The sequence below is a fragment of the Galeopterus variegatus genome, unplaced genomic scaffold (assembly GCF_000696425.1).
Source record: "Galeopterus variegatus unplaced genomic scaffold, G_variegatus-3.0.2 Scaffold7710, whole genome shotgun sequence".
NCBI classification, from domain to species: domain Eukaryota; kingdom Metazoa; phylum Chordata; class Mammalia; order Dermoptera; family Cynocephalidae; genus Galeopterus; species Galeopterus variegatus.
In genome coordinates this window covers 121,293-137,371 of record NW_007733821.1, presented here as the reverse complement: position 1 = coordinate 137,371, position 16,079 = coordinate 121,293, and the positions used below count along the sequence as shown (strand labels likewise).

Below are 16,079 nucleotides of genomic sequence, written 5' to 3'. Positions count from 1 at the left end.
GAGCGCCACCGCGCTTCCCAAGCGGCACACTATAGCAGTGCGCCACCGGGCCGGCCCCTAATTTGCTATTTCTATAATTTAGGCAAAGGTTTCCCCTTCCCATCAGATGACAGCAAGAGACATGGCTCTGGCAAAATTTTAGATCTGGGTGGCTGATATCTATGACTAAATTCTTTTTTTTTTCCTTTTTATCGTGACCGGCAATGGATCACAACACTCAGTGTCGCACCCGTACTGGACCGGGACCAGCAATGGGATCGCAACCCTCGGTGTCGCGCCCGCACCTCGCTCAGCCAGCGAGCGGCCGGTCTGTACGTGGGATCCAAACCCTCAGCGGGAGCGCCACAGCGCTCCCAAGCAGTGCACTGTAGCAGTGCGCCACCGGGCAGGCCCTATGACTAAATTCTTGACCGAGAATAACAGAATGTATATCCTGCTCTCATGTTCTTCCCACTCACATTAAGCATCCCAAGGAGGAATCCAGTAATCCACTAGGACAATGCTTCACAAACTTCAGTGTGCAGACAAATCACCTGGAGATCTTGTTAAAGGCAGATTTCAAGTCAGCAGGTCCTGGAGGACCTGAATTTCTGCATTTCTAACAAGCTCCCAGGGGATGCTGATACTGCTGGTCGACGGATCACACTTTGGGGACGAAGGACTAAGGAGAGAAGAGAAGCAGAGAGAAGGCAGGTCTCAAACTATTACTGTAAAACTAGTAAGTGTTGATGGCATGGATGGGGGGGTGGGGTGGTACATGGTGACCAAGGCAGTAAATGGCTAATAGTCTCTCCTCTCCTCCCAAGCCTCCTGGAGATACACATTAGGACACCGAATGGAACATTTCATAGGAACCATAAAGGGATTTACAAGTTGGAAGGTGGTGGAAGCCAGCATGGTTTCTGCTAATATAAGTGGGATTTTTTTCCTTTTACCTGTTCTAATTGGTTAATGCTGATGTACATGTGTCTATTGGTTTTTGCTTTGCAGATTGTATCTCTGGTTACCTTGCTGAACCCTCTTATTAATTCAAAGAGTTTTTCAGTGTATTGTTTTGGCATCAGGCTAGACAATCAATATATACAAATAATGAGACTAGGGCCTTGTCCTTTCCAGTGTTCATGGTACTTGTTTAGTTTTCTTTCTTATTGCATGATCCAGGGTTTCCAGTGCAATGTTGAATGCTGTCTTGCTGAGACTACATGGTTAAGGCATTTTGAAAATGTTTAGGTCCTTTGTGTTCCAATGCCTATTCCTTTCTGGAGTGAGCTCTCTCTGTCTCCTTTCATTATGGGTTTTGAAGTCCCTCTGCTTAAGGGATGTCTTTGATTTCAGAGAAATGAGAAGGGCAAGGGTAGGACTCAAAAGGGGTACAAAGACCAGGCAGAATGTTTTCCAGGTTTGACAAATCTTGTTCAAGGGGATATTTAAATTTTTGTCTAGTCCTTCCAGTTGAGTTCACTAGGATAGAAAAGAGATTCAGGGTACACAGTTTGGTTCAAAATAAAGGCTGTACATATAGTTCCTTGGACTGTCTTATAGTCTATGATGTAAAGAAATCCAGAATCATACTGATTCCATCAGTCCCATCCAATAAGTACTTTCTTGCTGTTAATGAGAAGCCAAATAGAAGGAAACATAAAAAAGAAATGAATACTAGTATCTACTGTAATAGTGATGGATTAAATCTTGACAAATAAGTATTTTACAAAAGAATTTGGATGGCAGAGCAAGAAAGTATGGGTAATTGTATTTTTAAAAATGAATACTAGTATCTACTGTAATAGTGATGGATTAAATCTTGACAAATAAGTATTTTACGAAAGAATTTGGATGGCAGAGCAAGAAAGTATGGGTAATTGTATTTTTAAAAAAATTAAATGTCATGTCTTAGACTAATAAGAATTATAAGAGTGACTTTTGGGTAGGCCAACAAAAACAGCCCATAAAAGGAAATGCATCAGATAATATGTATGAACGCACTATCTATCCTCAGGACTTAAGAATTGTTTCTTTCTTTGAACAGTGCAATGCAGAATTAAGGTCTCAGTAATGTTTAATAGATGGCGAGGTGCCAGCTTCATTCCAAAGCACATGAGAGGCCTTATTTTAGAAAGTGCCATATTGAGCATGTGGTAGACTTTCTCCTCTTCACTAAACTGTCTTCTCTCCTTAGTTGGAAGCAGAATTCCTGCCCATCACACCAAACTTAAGATGATTGATGAACCAAAGTGCATGAAGAAGCTGAGGGAAATTAAACAAAACAAAAAACAAAGGATAGAAGAGAGGGAAGGGGTTAGGGAAACAAACAAAGCAAGGCGCCTTAACTTCTGAGCAAGGGTGGCGTAAGAATGTGGATAATATCTGGGTAAAGATTATGAACACAGTATCTGCGTGACTAAAAACTACCAGAGTGGAAAAACTTGAAATGTTGTCAAGTAAAATAAATATCGTACTGTACTGAAAGGATTATTTAAAAGCGGAGGCAACTGTGTGGATATATGACGTACCTTCCCTTTCTAGCATTAGGGCACTTAGACTTTAGTTAACATAGTTTCCAAAGTGCAACCCTATGAATTGGAAGCCACTTTTCCTCACAAGGAAAGAGAAGAGAAGACCTTTGCAAAGATGTGGTTTGCATCCAGTAAGTGGCAAATAACAGTCTGCATGTTGTCTTTTCTTAAGACAATACCTTTTGTCTGGCATGGTGCTGTCTTTTCTAAAATTTTCTCTTTATATGGTATAGTGATAAACTTACATTATTTTGAAACAAAAATATATGGTTCATCCCTCACTTAAATTCTTATTATTGGGTTCAAAAAAAGAGCAAATTTTCCTTTTTAGATCAACAAGAGCCTTAATGGATTTCACTGAAGAGAAAATACTTTTTTTGTTCATGTAAAGAAAAAAGAAGTGCATCTTAGTTGTAATAATAGTTGCAATCTCTACTTGTTCTAAAATATTTTTCTCTTGTGCTTAACCAAATTTTGTTTGGGTTGTTAAGTAAATTCTAAAATTACCTCTGAGCTTGTTATAAAAATAAAGATAAAAAATTAACCTGCAATCCAATTGGCCTAATACTCACTATATTTTCACCCAGGATCTCAAGTGTTTTGCCTGTTGTCAAAACATTCTATTTGAACCTACATTTTTCTTTTACATGCAATCCATTAAAAGACAAAAATAAAGCTTTCCAGTCCATGCAAAGGTATGAGATAAAGTTAGCAATGGAGAATCTAACTACAGCATGGCAAACTCAATCCATTCTCTTTCTATTTAATGAGATCAATAGAAAAAAAAATATCTTAAATACCATCTTGCAAAAACATAGAGACATTTAATTAAATGAATATATTATAAAATTCACACATACACACAGAACCAGAGCTACACATCACAGCAAGAAACCAACATAAAATAGTGTGCAAAGCCAATGCATAGGAAGCACATGGACACACGGGGCAGCAGCTGATTTTTGCACCTGGTAAAGCCATAATGGAAAGATCAGCAGGTCAGAAGCAAAGTGACTAAAGGCGTATGATCTGGACATGCAATGAGGACACTGGAGGAGGTAAGCCACTGCACACAGACTTTATGGAGTTAATGTATGAAAAAGCTTACTTCATTTAGAAAGCTCACTAATTGGTCTACCGTTAAATAATCAGTTTTGTCTCCATTGCTGAAAAGAAATTTATTAGAAAAAGTAAGTTTTTGTATATGATACTATAGTAGGTACGATTTACATGTTGACATTTGCTGATGATAATTCTAAACTTATTTTCTAACCCTGAAATAGTGGTGAATTCTTAAAATGGCCAGAGACTGTTTGTAAGGGTAAAAAAACCCAACAACAACAAAGGAAAGAAAACACTCCTGCTAGGTCACAGAAAACATCTACAATTCTACTTTAGCATCATCGAAAGACGTTATTTCAAAAACAACATGTAAGTCATCCATTTGTAATAACTGGAATGAATGAACTTTTCAACAACATATTAACATTCCAAACTGAATCTAGTTAGTTCACATAATGGGTTAATACCTAAAGGAGCAGGTTAAAATTGTAGGTAGTTAGTAAAGCCAATGCAAGGGGGGAAAAGTTCCAGGTGCTGCAACTAACTTACGTAAAAGTTTCTCAAAAACTGAGTGAACTTTTACACTGATAAACTAAGGGGTGAAAATGTAATGCTGACTAGATATTCCTAGATACTACCAACATACTATATTAAAATATTATGACAAAACTGCTTTAAAAATCTAAAAGGACAATAATATTTATATGATACTTTCTCATAAATAAAACTTACATTTTTTTAAAAAGATCTTCTATGTCCGTTCGGGGACAAATCTTTTGTGTCAGTTCATAGAACTTTTCATAAGTAAATGCTGCAGGCTCAATTTCATCATTCTGTGAAGAATAAAAGAGTGTCATTGATTGATATCATAGCACTGTTTTCTTCTGTGGAGGGTGAGATCTACAGGGTCATGAAGCAAGGTCATGATCACTTGGAATCCCAGGGCCTCCGTCTCTAATTCTTGCTGATAGAAGCCAGGAGGCCACCTTCCAGGCACGGCCAGGCTATCCTGCTAGAACACAGCACAGGTAAATGAGCATTTCTAGTTCTCATGCAGCCATGGTTCATGTGTACAAACATTTGGCTAAAGCTGAGCTTCTCTGGGAAACACCCCAAAGGACAAACAGAGAAACATTTCCTCTATCTCTCTTTGAGGGAGAAAAGTAAGTGATAAGAGTTTAGATATGTTGTCCTCCAAAGCTCATGTCAAAATCCAATCCCCAACATGGCACTACTGGAAGCTGTTCAGGTCTTGGGCAGGCAGATTCCCCATGAATAGATTAACGCCCTCTGGGGCGGGGGTGGGGGGCTGGTGGGGACTCTATGAGTTCCTGTGAGAACTGATTGTTTAAAGGAACATGACACCTCCCCTTTCTCTCTCTTGCTTCCTCTGGCCATATTATCTGCTTTTACCTGCAGGTTGGTCTTCCGTTTTTATGCCATGAGTAGAAGGAGCCTGAGGCCCATGCCAGATGCAGCTGTCCCAGAATCATGAGCCAAATAAACCCCTTTTCTTTATAAATTACCCAGTTTCACATATTCTTATAGCAACACAAAAACGGACTCATAAAGTAAGTGCCTGCCTAAAGGACGTGGAATAAATCAAGCCCAATGTTTATGATTATTTTGTGAATTTCCACAAGACCACATAAAGGGGCTTAGGATGTCCATATAAGATTTTGTTTTTCATACTGAAATTTATATTTCAAATAGGACTTGTTAAAGCAGGTACAGGCTTAAATCTTTCTTGCAGTCAACACATCAATTTTCATTGTTTTAAATCTGAAGGGCAAATGAACACAAATGTTCTGGGGAGAGAAGATTCATAAAATATTGCACAGGCATCTTAAAGAATTAAATTTATTAGTTAATTATTCGTGCTGACATTGTGCTTGGCTGGGGAACTGTTGACAGACTTCTCTAAGATAAGCTCCCTAAGCTCTGTAAAAGAGCAGCCTGGCTTTCATTTCCTTTTCTAGATAAAGTTGACAAAAATCATTTTGAAGTGAATTATTTGAATTTTAAAACACTTGGGTTAAAATGCCCAGAAAACAAAAGGAAGAAAGGAAGGAGAATGAACAGAAAATTAACTGTACTATCTGTCACTGAATCTAATTCTGAATCTAATTGAGATCAGTTTAAAATCAATAATCTAGTTTATTACATATGAAACCATAAATCAACAAAAGGGTTTTAGAAACACATGATTAAGTTAATGGATACCTTTCCACTGGGAAGACCTAATTCCTTGAGTGCTTGAAAGATCACCTTTTCTGTTTTCCCCGATGCAAAGGTTCTGGTAATGCTAGGGCCGAAAGGAAACAAAGAAAAATTCAAGTTATTGTCCAATCTGTTTTCTCTGCCACAAAGACCAAAGTAATATTGGGGATGGTGGGACTAGGGGAAAGAAGAAGAAAGGAGAATAAAATTAATTTTCATTTGTAGGTGTTTTTTTATTTTCCAAACTAGCTCCTCCAATGACCTTCTGGTTACCAGAGCTGGTTATGCTAGTGATTCTACTTGATTCTAAGACAAGTGGTTCCCTTCGGTGCTCTGAAAACAAGGGAATCTGTGGGGGGTGGAGGGAGGGAGATAAATGCTGTTAGACAAAAGCAATGATACATTTTGGTCCTACCAAATTACTTCCTTAGGAGAAAGGAATGTGGCAGGTGGGACAGTTGCTCTAGCATAAAACCTCATATTGACTCTATCAAGGCCTGGGGTAAATTAGGAGACCTGCAGAACTCAGCCCATGCCTGGGACTGCCCTTAATCTGGCTTTCACAATTCCTACAGTTGACATACCTTATCAGACAGGTTTTGTTTTTGCTTTCAAGGTAAGCACACTTGAGCCACTATGAAAAGTCAGCTGCTTCAATGATTAGGGACTTTATTATGAAAGTGGTAGGTTGGGTGGGGGGGGGTCAGGGGTAAAATTATCCAATGTTTCAACAGGATCTTGGCACTACTCTGAGACATGGTATTTTTGAAATGCCTTTTAACTGGTATGGGGAGCATCAAGGCCAGTCAAATGGATAACACCTATTAATAAGCATGTTTCCTGGTGTTCATAAAAGTAGGAAGGAGAGACTCCCCGTACAAATGCGTTGGTGACACTCAACATGAAAGCTATCTAGGAGAGGACTGAGTACCCTGGAACCCCATACTTGGCTCTCAGCCATGCCTTAGCCACCAAAGGAGACTTCATTCACTCCCTGATTGGAAGCCCAGATAATTTGTTGCCATGATAATTTAAACTATAAATCCAGAAGTCCGGCTTTGACTTGAAGATAGAGCTTACTTTTGTCTTTTGGCTTTGGAATACCTCCTCTGTAAGCACCAGATGATTTTTAACACCATCTCATGCCCGATCTTTTCATATATTCTGCCATTCCTGTTAAGTGGAAGGCAAGCTCCCAGTGTAAGCACTGACAGCCAGTTAATCTTGAGGAGTGGGAAAAAGCTCCACTACAGCTACAGAGTATGAATTCCCAAAATATTTTGGGAAGAAGGAACTTTAGGTAAATGAATTATTATGTGTTCATTCAAAGCTTTATTGTTTCGTGCTAAGTCCAAGAATACTTCAATAAGTACATTTTTAAGAGTTCATGAGATAATTGTATTCGAATACAAGGAGGCCTGTGAATTCTCTTTAACAAATTTTACAGCATGGCAGAGGACAAGTGTATGATGTCATGTAAACTGGTTAACAGGTTTCTAGTAGAGAAAGTGCTATGTCTTTATTTTCTCACTTCTCAAGAGTCCATGCACTTTTATACATTGAATTTGGATGAAATACAATTTATCTGATCTTTTTAATTTAGGGGAAAATAGCTATTCAGTGTGTCTTTTTTTTTTTTTAAAGTGTGTCTTAACATGAGAACTACAGACCCTGGGAGGATATGGGATATCTGGCATCTGTAAACAGGAGGAAAATCTTTGCATAGTGATCTCAGAGGTATCCCAGTTAACTCAAGCCGCTGTTAGGTTTGGACAGGCCTGGCATAATGGGATGAAAACTGATGGACATGTTCATAAATACAGCAGGTATGGAGCCTGAGCCCTTCTGGTGAAACAGTAAGAAGGGAAGAATGTATAGGAATAGAATCTTTTGGATAGGTCTTGGCCAAGCGCAAAAAATAGGAATTAGAACCAGAATGTCTCAAGAGGCAGAGAGAGGGGAGTCGTATCTATTCTCCATCAACTCTAACAAACTACCCCCAAATCATAGATGTCTTGTTTCAAACACCTGTTAATACTTGCAAGCACCAAAGAGTTCAGGTCAAAGGGAACTAAAGATGACAAAATATCTAGGCTATTTCTATAAAAAAAAGCTGGCAGTACTTTTGTATGCGAACATGCTGGATAAAGACCACTGGAATCAGAAAAGGCTTTGAAGGCTGTATGACAATGTGTCGATTAGTGGGATCCATACAAATGAAGCCAGAACTGTTAGGTAGAAGTGCCTGGATCACAATCTATGTGCTTCTACTTTGTCTATTCCCTGGATCTTAATCTTAGTAGCAAAAGCAGGACAATAAGGCATGTAAAAACAGGTCCAATTTACATTTCTGTTCTTCACACTGCTATCTGTGCTCTCCAAAGTTTGCATTTTTTACTTCAATACTGATTTTAAATAAAAATGCACTGTATATTTAGCCATGACTGTAGAATGCAGAGATATATTAAAATAATCATCCTGCTATTGCTTAACTGAGCAAAGGTTTTGAATAAAATAAGGATCAGTGTAAAGTGTCTTTGCCAACAATCATCAGTCAAGGGTGCTAACAGGGGTTTTTTGAACTTCTAAAGTAGGTGTAAAATTGACCTGCTACTAAGTTATTAAATAAAAGCAGAGAATCCTGTACATAGATTTGTAAAGACCACAACAAATGCCTGAGGCCTATGACCTGGTAAGTCCCCAATACAAGGTTAAGTAAAAAGAATACTGCCCAAGGTCATCTTCTATGCTTATGGTTTCTCATGAATATTTCAGTCATGCCACCTGGGTACTTAGTTCATGATTCTCAGAATATATGGAATTAGGAAAAGTAATGACTTCTAGGACAACTATGTTAAATGTGAAAAGAGAAATGTCCAGGGAGTAAGAAGATACTCTCATAAGGATGCAGAATGGAAGCTTCAGAGCAGAATAAAGGCACTAGGCAGGGAGAGAGGCAAAGAAAATTCAGAAATGGCCAAGAGTGACCAGGATGCCACTGCCCAAGTGCAACTACCCAGGGGCATGCACTTGGTGACCTGTTTGCCTCATCTCTGAAGGATAGATCAGTTCTAAGACAGGATTCTACCCAGCAGTTCTGGGGTTTTTTGTTGTTCTTTATCAGTTTGCTTCTTTGCTAAAGTGGCATCCAGAGAAGACACAGACATGAACTTGAGTCTGGAGAAGCCTAAAAGAATGAGTAGGCATCTGGGGAACCCACGTGTGATTCAGATTGTGGGCTTAGTTTCATGCACCCTAATACACTCCTGGTTTTAGGTAGATGGCAGATGCTCTGCGGTCCAGCCCAGCTTCTGGAATTTCCATAAATGTTTACACAAACACCAACCAAAAAGATCCTGGAAGTTGGTAAGAGTAACCATCACTACTATGGCAAGTTTCCAGCTGTACCTACAGACCATTAGCAAACCCTAAAATCTGAAAGAGAGTAAGGGACGCATGAGAAATCCTCAGAGGGTGAAATCTGTCATCACAAGCATTAAAGAACACATGTGGAGGATGTATCTGGTTCTTCTTCCCTTCATTCTTGATTCCACCAAAGCCTTACTCCTTTTTTGTTTTCTTTGTCACTGTTATCTGGGGCAGGGCAAGGGAGGAAGAGGTGGCTCTGAAGAATGGTAGTGTCAGTTACAGTACACCTAGAGAGTAGGCAGCAAGGAGCCAGAGAAGGAGCCCCATTGCCCTGAGCACCAGAGCAGCAAAGCCCAGAACGAGAACACACTGTCCAGAGGCACTTTCCAAGACACAGTCCACACACATCCATATTAGTACACAATATAAACTTCTTCACGCTCAGCTAGTAGTTGCTCAGGGTAAGCAGGTAAAAGAAATTTAAATCCTAAGAACCCACTTATTTGAATATTTTTTTTATCCAGAGGCACTTTCCAAGACACAGTCCACACACATCCATATTAGTACACAATATAAACTTCACGCTCAGCTAGTAGTTGCTCAGGGTAAGCAGGTAAAAGAAATTTAAATCCTAAGAACCCACTTATTTGAATATTTTTTTTTAAATAATGCTATATTTTCAGATATTCCTTAATTTATCAAATGCTTCCTACTCTGAGGAAAAATGCAGATTTACTTCCATAAGTGATTTTTATGAATCAAATACAGGGGCCGACCCCGTGGCGCACTCGGGAAGAGTGCGGCACTGGGAGCGCAGCAGCGCTCCCGCTGCGGGTTCGAATCCTATATAGGGATGGCCCCGGTGCGCTCACTGGCTGAGCGCAGTGCGGCCCTTCACAAAAAAGGACAAAAAAAAAAAAAGAGAGAGAAACAAATACAGTATTTGACAAAGTAATTCAAACTAAGCTTCTGGAAATATCTTTAAGACAACACACAAGTACTCATGAAGAGCTCTCTCTTTGGTTTGTGTCATGAGGGTTGATGCAGGGCATGGATGGCAGACAGAAATGATTTACTTACCTCCTAACTGGGATTTTACCATTTGTGTTGGTCATAAACGCCAATTTCATCCAGCTGGAAAACAATAGCAACAGCATTGTTTTAATGTTTCTTAGAAACAGCTTCAATTCCGTTACGTACTTTAAAAGAAAGTTAATCCAAACAAAGAACATTTATTCTGAAAGTCAGAGACAATTATGTACTATTAGATGAATCCAGAGTTGTCAGACTTAGCAAATAAAAATATATAACTCTCAGACAAATCTGAATTTCCTATGAAGAACAGATAATTTCTTACTGTAAGTATTCTAAATATTGCATAGGACATACTTAATACTAAAATATTGTTACTTATCTGAAATTCAAATTTAACTAAGAGTCCTATGTGTTATCTGGCAATCCTAGATGAATTAAAAATTGGGTGCTTGCATTGAGCAAAACACATCATCAGTACTTATTTGTGATTGGTCCTGCTTTCGATTATTGCTCCTTAATAATATATGACAGTGACAGAAAATGAAACTGCACAGTGACACCAGCCAGCATTGTCTTGAGGACCTATGAGGACTCATCACTCCCAGCTCCCATGCTGCAAAGTACAGGTCACATGGGCACCTTCCTTCATTTCCAATGGTAAGAGAAGTTCATCAACTCAAATGGATGGTGAGCAATTCCTTATGTTCCCCAGGATTTCAGAGTACATGGGACTCAGAACACTTATCTGTACTTTGGAGGTAGGACTGCCCTTAGTTAATGACTCCCATTCTCATTGTTTGCAGTCAATAATATCCTAACAGCGCAAAGAACATGATGATTTGGTAAAGTTTCTGTCTTAAGTCAAGGTTCCTAGAAGCACAAGTGACTACTTATTAAGGGGATGTCTTCAGGATACAGGGAGTGAGGAAAGTGGATTGGGCAGGGAAATCATTAAGTAAAGTTGTGGTCTTGGCTGAAGCTTTAACCTGATGTCATGTGATCGTCACCAGGCTTGGTGGCAATAGCGCTGGCCTTTTGTACTCTGTTTCAGCCCATCATTGGCTGTGGGCTTCCCCCCATAAGGTAGGAGGAGTATAATCTCCCAGGCACGGAGGTTCCCCTTCAGTAGAGGACAGTTCTCTGGAGAAGCTGGCAGGTCTGGGACCTTGGTGAGGCCACCCTCACAGCAGCAGGTGGCTGGGTGAACACCATGAGGTCTGGTATCCAGATACAGGTATTTGGGTCACTCAGGTATAAGCAAGCATTCTCAAAGTCTTGGATACTTTGGGACTATCAGTGCCTGAAGTAATGCCATTAAAATATCTACTGGAGTTCTCTTTAAGACATGCCACAACAACTGCAGAGGAAAAGGAAAAGCAGCTGCATAACAAACAGGAATACACAAGACTAAATAATTTTCCTCCACTAAGCACAGTAATAGAAAACTAGAGGGATACCATAAAAATTAAGATAACTAGTACTGAATGAAGAATGACTGGGAGCCAGGCACTGGGCTAGGTGCTTTCCAATTTCATCTGCATTGTAGTTTTGATTGACAGATGAGGACAGTGAGGCACAAGGCTAAGCATTTGCTGAGGGTCATCCAATGCAACAACTACTAAGTGATGAAGCTGGGACTTGGAATCCAGAGCCCACACTCTTCAGTACCTGCCAAATTGACCAGGAGGCAAGGAACAAAAGTGCCTAAAGGACTGACCTCTTGGCCACAAGTCATCCACTCTTGGTGCTAGGCCTGTATTTGAGAACTGCAGGCTTATCCTGCAGTGTCTCCATGTGGCCTGTTGGCACCTCGGAACTGCCTCCCGATGGCCCTGTGAAGGCAGGAAGCCTCATGCCTTCAAGGATCACTGCTTTTCACATAGGCTGATGTTTGACTTTGACTAGGATTTCTACTTGGATAACTTTCAAGTCACCTTGAAAAGTTAACTTGGGCAGGATTAAGTGGGAGGGGTAGTTAGAAATCAGTTAATGGGCACAAAATAAGTAGTCAGGAAAAATAAGTTCTGTTGTGCAGTTGAGCTAGGCACCTATAATTAACATCAATTTACTGTGTGTTATCAAATGGCTAGAAGAGAAGAAATCAAATGTCCTCATCACAAAAAGATGATTAAGTTTTGTAATGATGAATATGCTGGTTATCCTGATTTGACCATCACATGTTATTTACAGGTATTGATATTTGACACAAATATGCATAATCAATTATGTTTCAATTAAAAAAAAATCTACTACTGTAGTAACCCTCTGGATTTTAGATACAGTGAGCTAGGGTAAGGCCTACTTTCTGAATTTCTTAACCTTTGGATCTTTGATTAAATCCTTGATTGACTGAATCCTTGACTGATTGAATTTTAGAAAGAAATTCAGAAATACCTTTGGATCCCTGACTGTGTGCTAAACAGGGAACACTATATCTGGGGCCAGTGCTTCCTTTCTAACCCTAGCAATGGGTGCTGCTGCAAGCGCTTCTCCTGGCCAGGCTCCCCATTTCTCAGTTTCATGTGGTGGAGAATCAAGCTACCCCCATTGACTAGATACAGCCCCAGGCAGGCAGAGCTATCTATCAGAAGACTCAGTCTGGGGCCACAAAAGCCAGAGCTCACAACCCAGAGCATATGGGGTGACAGGTGCCAGCACTGTTTGGCCATTAACTATTCCTTTCATGTAAGTTTCAGTCTGTAGGTTCGTTATGCATTCCCTGCCAGGACTCCTCCGAGGTTAGGAGCATGGAGGAAAAGGCAAGCAGGAATGTGCCTGACCGTATGCTTAGCCTTCACCTCTGAATCTGACCATTTGCTTGATAACTGCTCAGAACAGAAGGTGATGCAAACTCACTGTTTCTTGAGGCATGTCATTGGACTGACGTTGTTGGCCCTGAAGTTGTGTATGATTGATCTCAGGCCTTCTACCCATTGCTGGAAGAGAAAAAAAAAAAGTTCTTGGTGAGCATTCGGCAGGAGCCAAATATGGTGTGCTTTAATTAGATAGCCTGTTTCCATTTTGTGTAATAAAAACATAGACTCTTCTTCCATCTCCTTCCTGCCACACAGCCATCTACATTTTGCATGCTCATATTTTATCCTTTAACAAACAGCTTTCATTCTTTCCATGAACATAAACATGGCATCTATAGTGCCATTAAACACTGGGTTGCCACAAAGGAATGCTACCCACTGATTGACTTATTAAGCTTTCTATTTGCAGCCTTTTTATTTATTTCACTTATTTACTTTTTGGCAGCTGGCCAGTAAAGGCATCCAAACCTTCAACCTTGATGTTGCGACACTGCACTCTAACCAACTGAGGTAACCAGCCAGCCCCATTTGCAGCCTTTTAAAAATATAAGCCCTTTTTCAGTTGCTGGCAAACTTAGTTATTTCTAGGCAACATTATACAATACATGATGACATATTTGGGTTTAGAGGATAATGCACTCATTAATTTTCATTAATTTTATGGTGTGATTCCTTCAATTTAAGCGTTTGTTACATATCTTACTTGCCTGTGTTTTCCAGCAAAGCCTTAAAAAGTAAAACATTCCTTGATTGCCAAGGTACACAAACAGCAATGGGCTCACATAATTTCTTTGTAATAACTTGGACCTCAGTTGTAGTTCATACCATCACTCCATGGATTTACAAGGAAAAGTGAAGAACGACTGTATATGGCAGTAAAGGAATTTTGGTTGCTAAAAGGGCATTTTATTAGAAAAAGCTAGTCCATAAGTTAAGACCAATTCTGTCCTAGGGTCCAACAACTGATGCCAATGAATCCATAAAAGAATCACACCCTTTGCAAAATGCTTTGTAGCAAACTGATACCGTGGGTTAAACAAAACTATGGCTCACACATAAGCTGATTCCATATCTTCTTAGGTTAACAGCCTGACTGCTTAGGTTTAGGGCTAAGTGCTTTTGGAAGGGAAAATATTTGGAGGATAGTAATATAGATGTAAACTCTACCTTCACTGTCCAGTATGGCAGCCACTAGCCACATATGGCTATTTAAATTTAGATTGAACAAATATAAAATTCAGTATCTCAGTTGCACTAGTCACACTGAAAGGAAACTTAGCCAGAGAACAGCCATCTTTGGGGTAACTAGGACCAAGCAGAAAATTTTAGTTAGCCATTAACTTGGGAACTGATAATCATCAATTCCTTGAGGTTAGCAGAGGAATTGAGAAATTGACCATATGACTGAAACTGCCCGGAGATGAAATCATGCCCCAAAAGGATCCTTCTCAAAAGTTTATTTCTGTTTTTCTCCCATTACACCCTCTTAGGCTGATTTACTTTAGATGTTGTGCACCTATAATTAAGGATTGAAACTAAGTTTTCTTGTTGTGTTTTTTTTAACCTCTCCAATCAACTGCAAATAAAGGAAATCCAAAAGAAAGGCAAAACACCCTAGCCAATTATTAACTCACCTTCTTGCTTAAAGGATAATTGCATCCACATTACTTAGAGGTACAAGTCAGGTATCTTTATGTTCCAGTGATGCTTTACTAAGGTTATTGTCTCTGAGTTCTCCCTAGGAGATAAGGATTCCAACCCCGAAAAACCATCAAGCGCTTGAAGCTGACCAGTCCACCAACTACAGACTCCATGATACCAAAGTACCCATTGTCCATCACGGGACCCTCATATCTGACTCAGGGTCCTCTGATAATCCCATGTCCAGCCTCCCGTATTTCCTGCAGAACAAAACCCTTACCTCACCTTCCCACCTCTTCCTCTTTATAAATCCCAAAACAGATATCAGAAGGTATGAAGACTTTAGCCTGGTCATCCCCCAGATGCTGGTTATCTGAATAAACCTTCCAATCCTTGTACCAACTTTTGGACTTTCTAGTCATTTGGTCAGTGTGAGAGGGCAAGCCAAACCTGGCTGCTGGTAACAACATTTCAAGTACTCAAAAGCCAGCATGGGGCTGATGGCTACCATACTGGATGGTGCACATAGAAAACATGTCCATCATCACAGAAGGTTCTATCAGACAGCACTACACAGCATTACCAGGTGTAACACCATCAAGCAATTTAATCCCTGCAAGGGCCAGAGGTGATGACTGAGTTCCAGCAGAGTATGTTTTTGTTTTTGTTTTGTTTTGTATTTTTGCTATGCAATATTTCTTCTAATTTTAATAGTGGTAAAATAAACATAACATAAAAGTTACCATCTAAAACATTTTTAAGTGAAGAATTCATTGGCATTAAGTACATTCAGATGGTTGTGCAACTATTATGGTCATTCATCTTGCAGAACTCAAACTCTACACTTTAAACAATAACTCCCCGTTCCTCCCTCCCCTCAGCTCTTGGTAACCACCATTCTGCTTTCTGTCTATGATTTTGACTATTTCTAGGTGCCCCTAGAAAGTGAAATCATACAGGTTTTGTCCTTTTGTAATTGACTTAATTCTCTTAGCATAATATACTCAGGGTTCATCCATGTTGCAGCCCGTACGAAATTTCCCTGCTTTTAAAAGGCTGAACAATATTCCATTATATGTGCATACCAAATTTTGTTTATCCATTCATCTCGCCATGGACCTTTGGGTTGCTTCCACTCCTTGGCTATTGTGAATAATGCTGCTATGAACACTGGTGTAAAAATATCTTCTGTCTTCAATCCTCTTGGATAAATACCCAGAAGTGAAATTAGTGGATCATTTGGTAATTCTCTTTTTAATTTTTTGAGGAACCACCATTCTGTTTTCCATGATGTCTGTACCATTTTGTATTCTCACCTATAAAAGGGGGTTCCAATTTTCCAAATCCTCACCAACACGTGCTATTTTCTGGGGTTTTTGTTTTGTTTTGTTTTATTTTTATAGCAGAGTTTTTTTTTTTTTTT

General features: G+C 39.6%; 1 protein-coding gene across 1 annotated transcript in view; it reads right to left on the bottom strand.

Annotated features, from left to right (window-relative positions):
• The window catches only part of LOC103607781 (1-phosphatidylinositol 4,5-bisphosphate phosphodiesterase beta-4), a gene marked incomplete at its 3' end in the record, with an annotated part of 105,671 nt that overhangs the window by 27,634 nt on the left and 61,958 nt on the right, over positions 1-16,079 (bottom strand). Inside the window, exons 5-9 of the mRNA XM_008592247.1 lie at positions 13,056-13,135; positions 10,245-10,298; positions 5,799-5,880; positions 4,308-4,408; positions 3,622-3,679 (exon numbers count right to left, since the gene is read on the bottom strand). Coding sequence (XP_008590469.1) covers positions 3,622-3,679; positions 4,308-4,408; positions 5,799-5,880; positions 10,245-10,298; positions 13,056-13,135 — 375 coding nt within the window. The remainder of the gene's footprint in view (positions 1-3,621; positions 3,680-4,307; positions 4,409-5,798; positions 5,881-10,244; positions 10,299-13,055; positions 13,136-16,079) is intronic.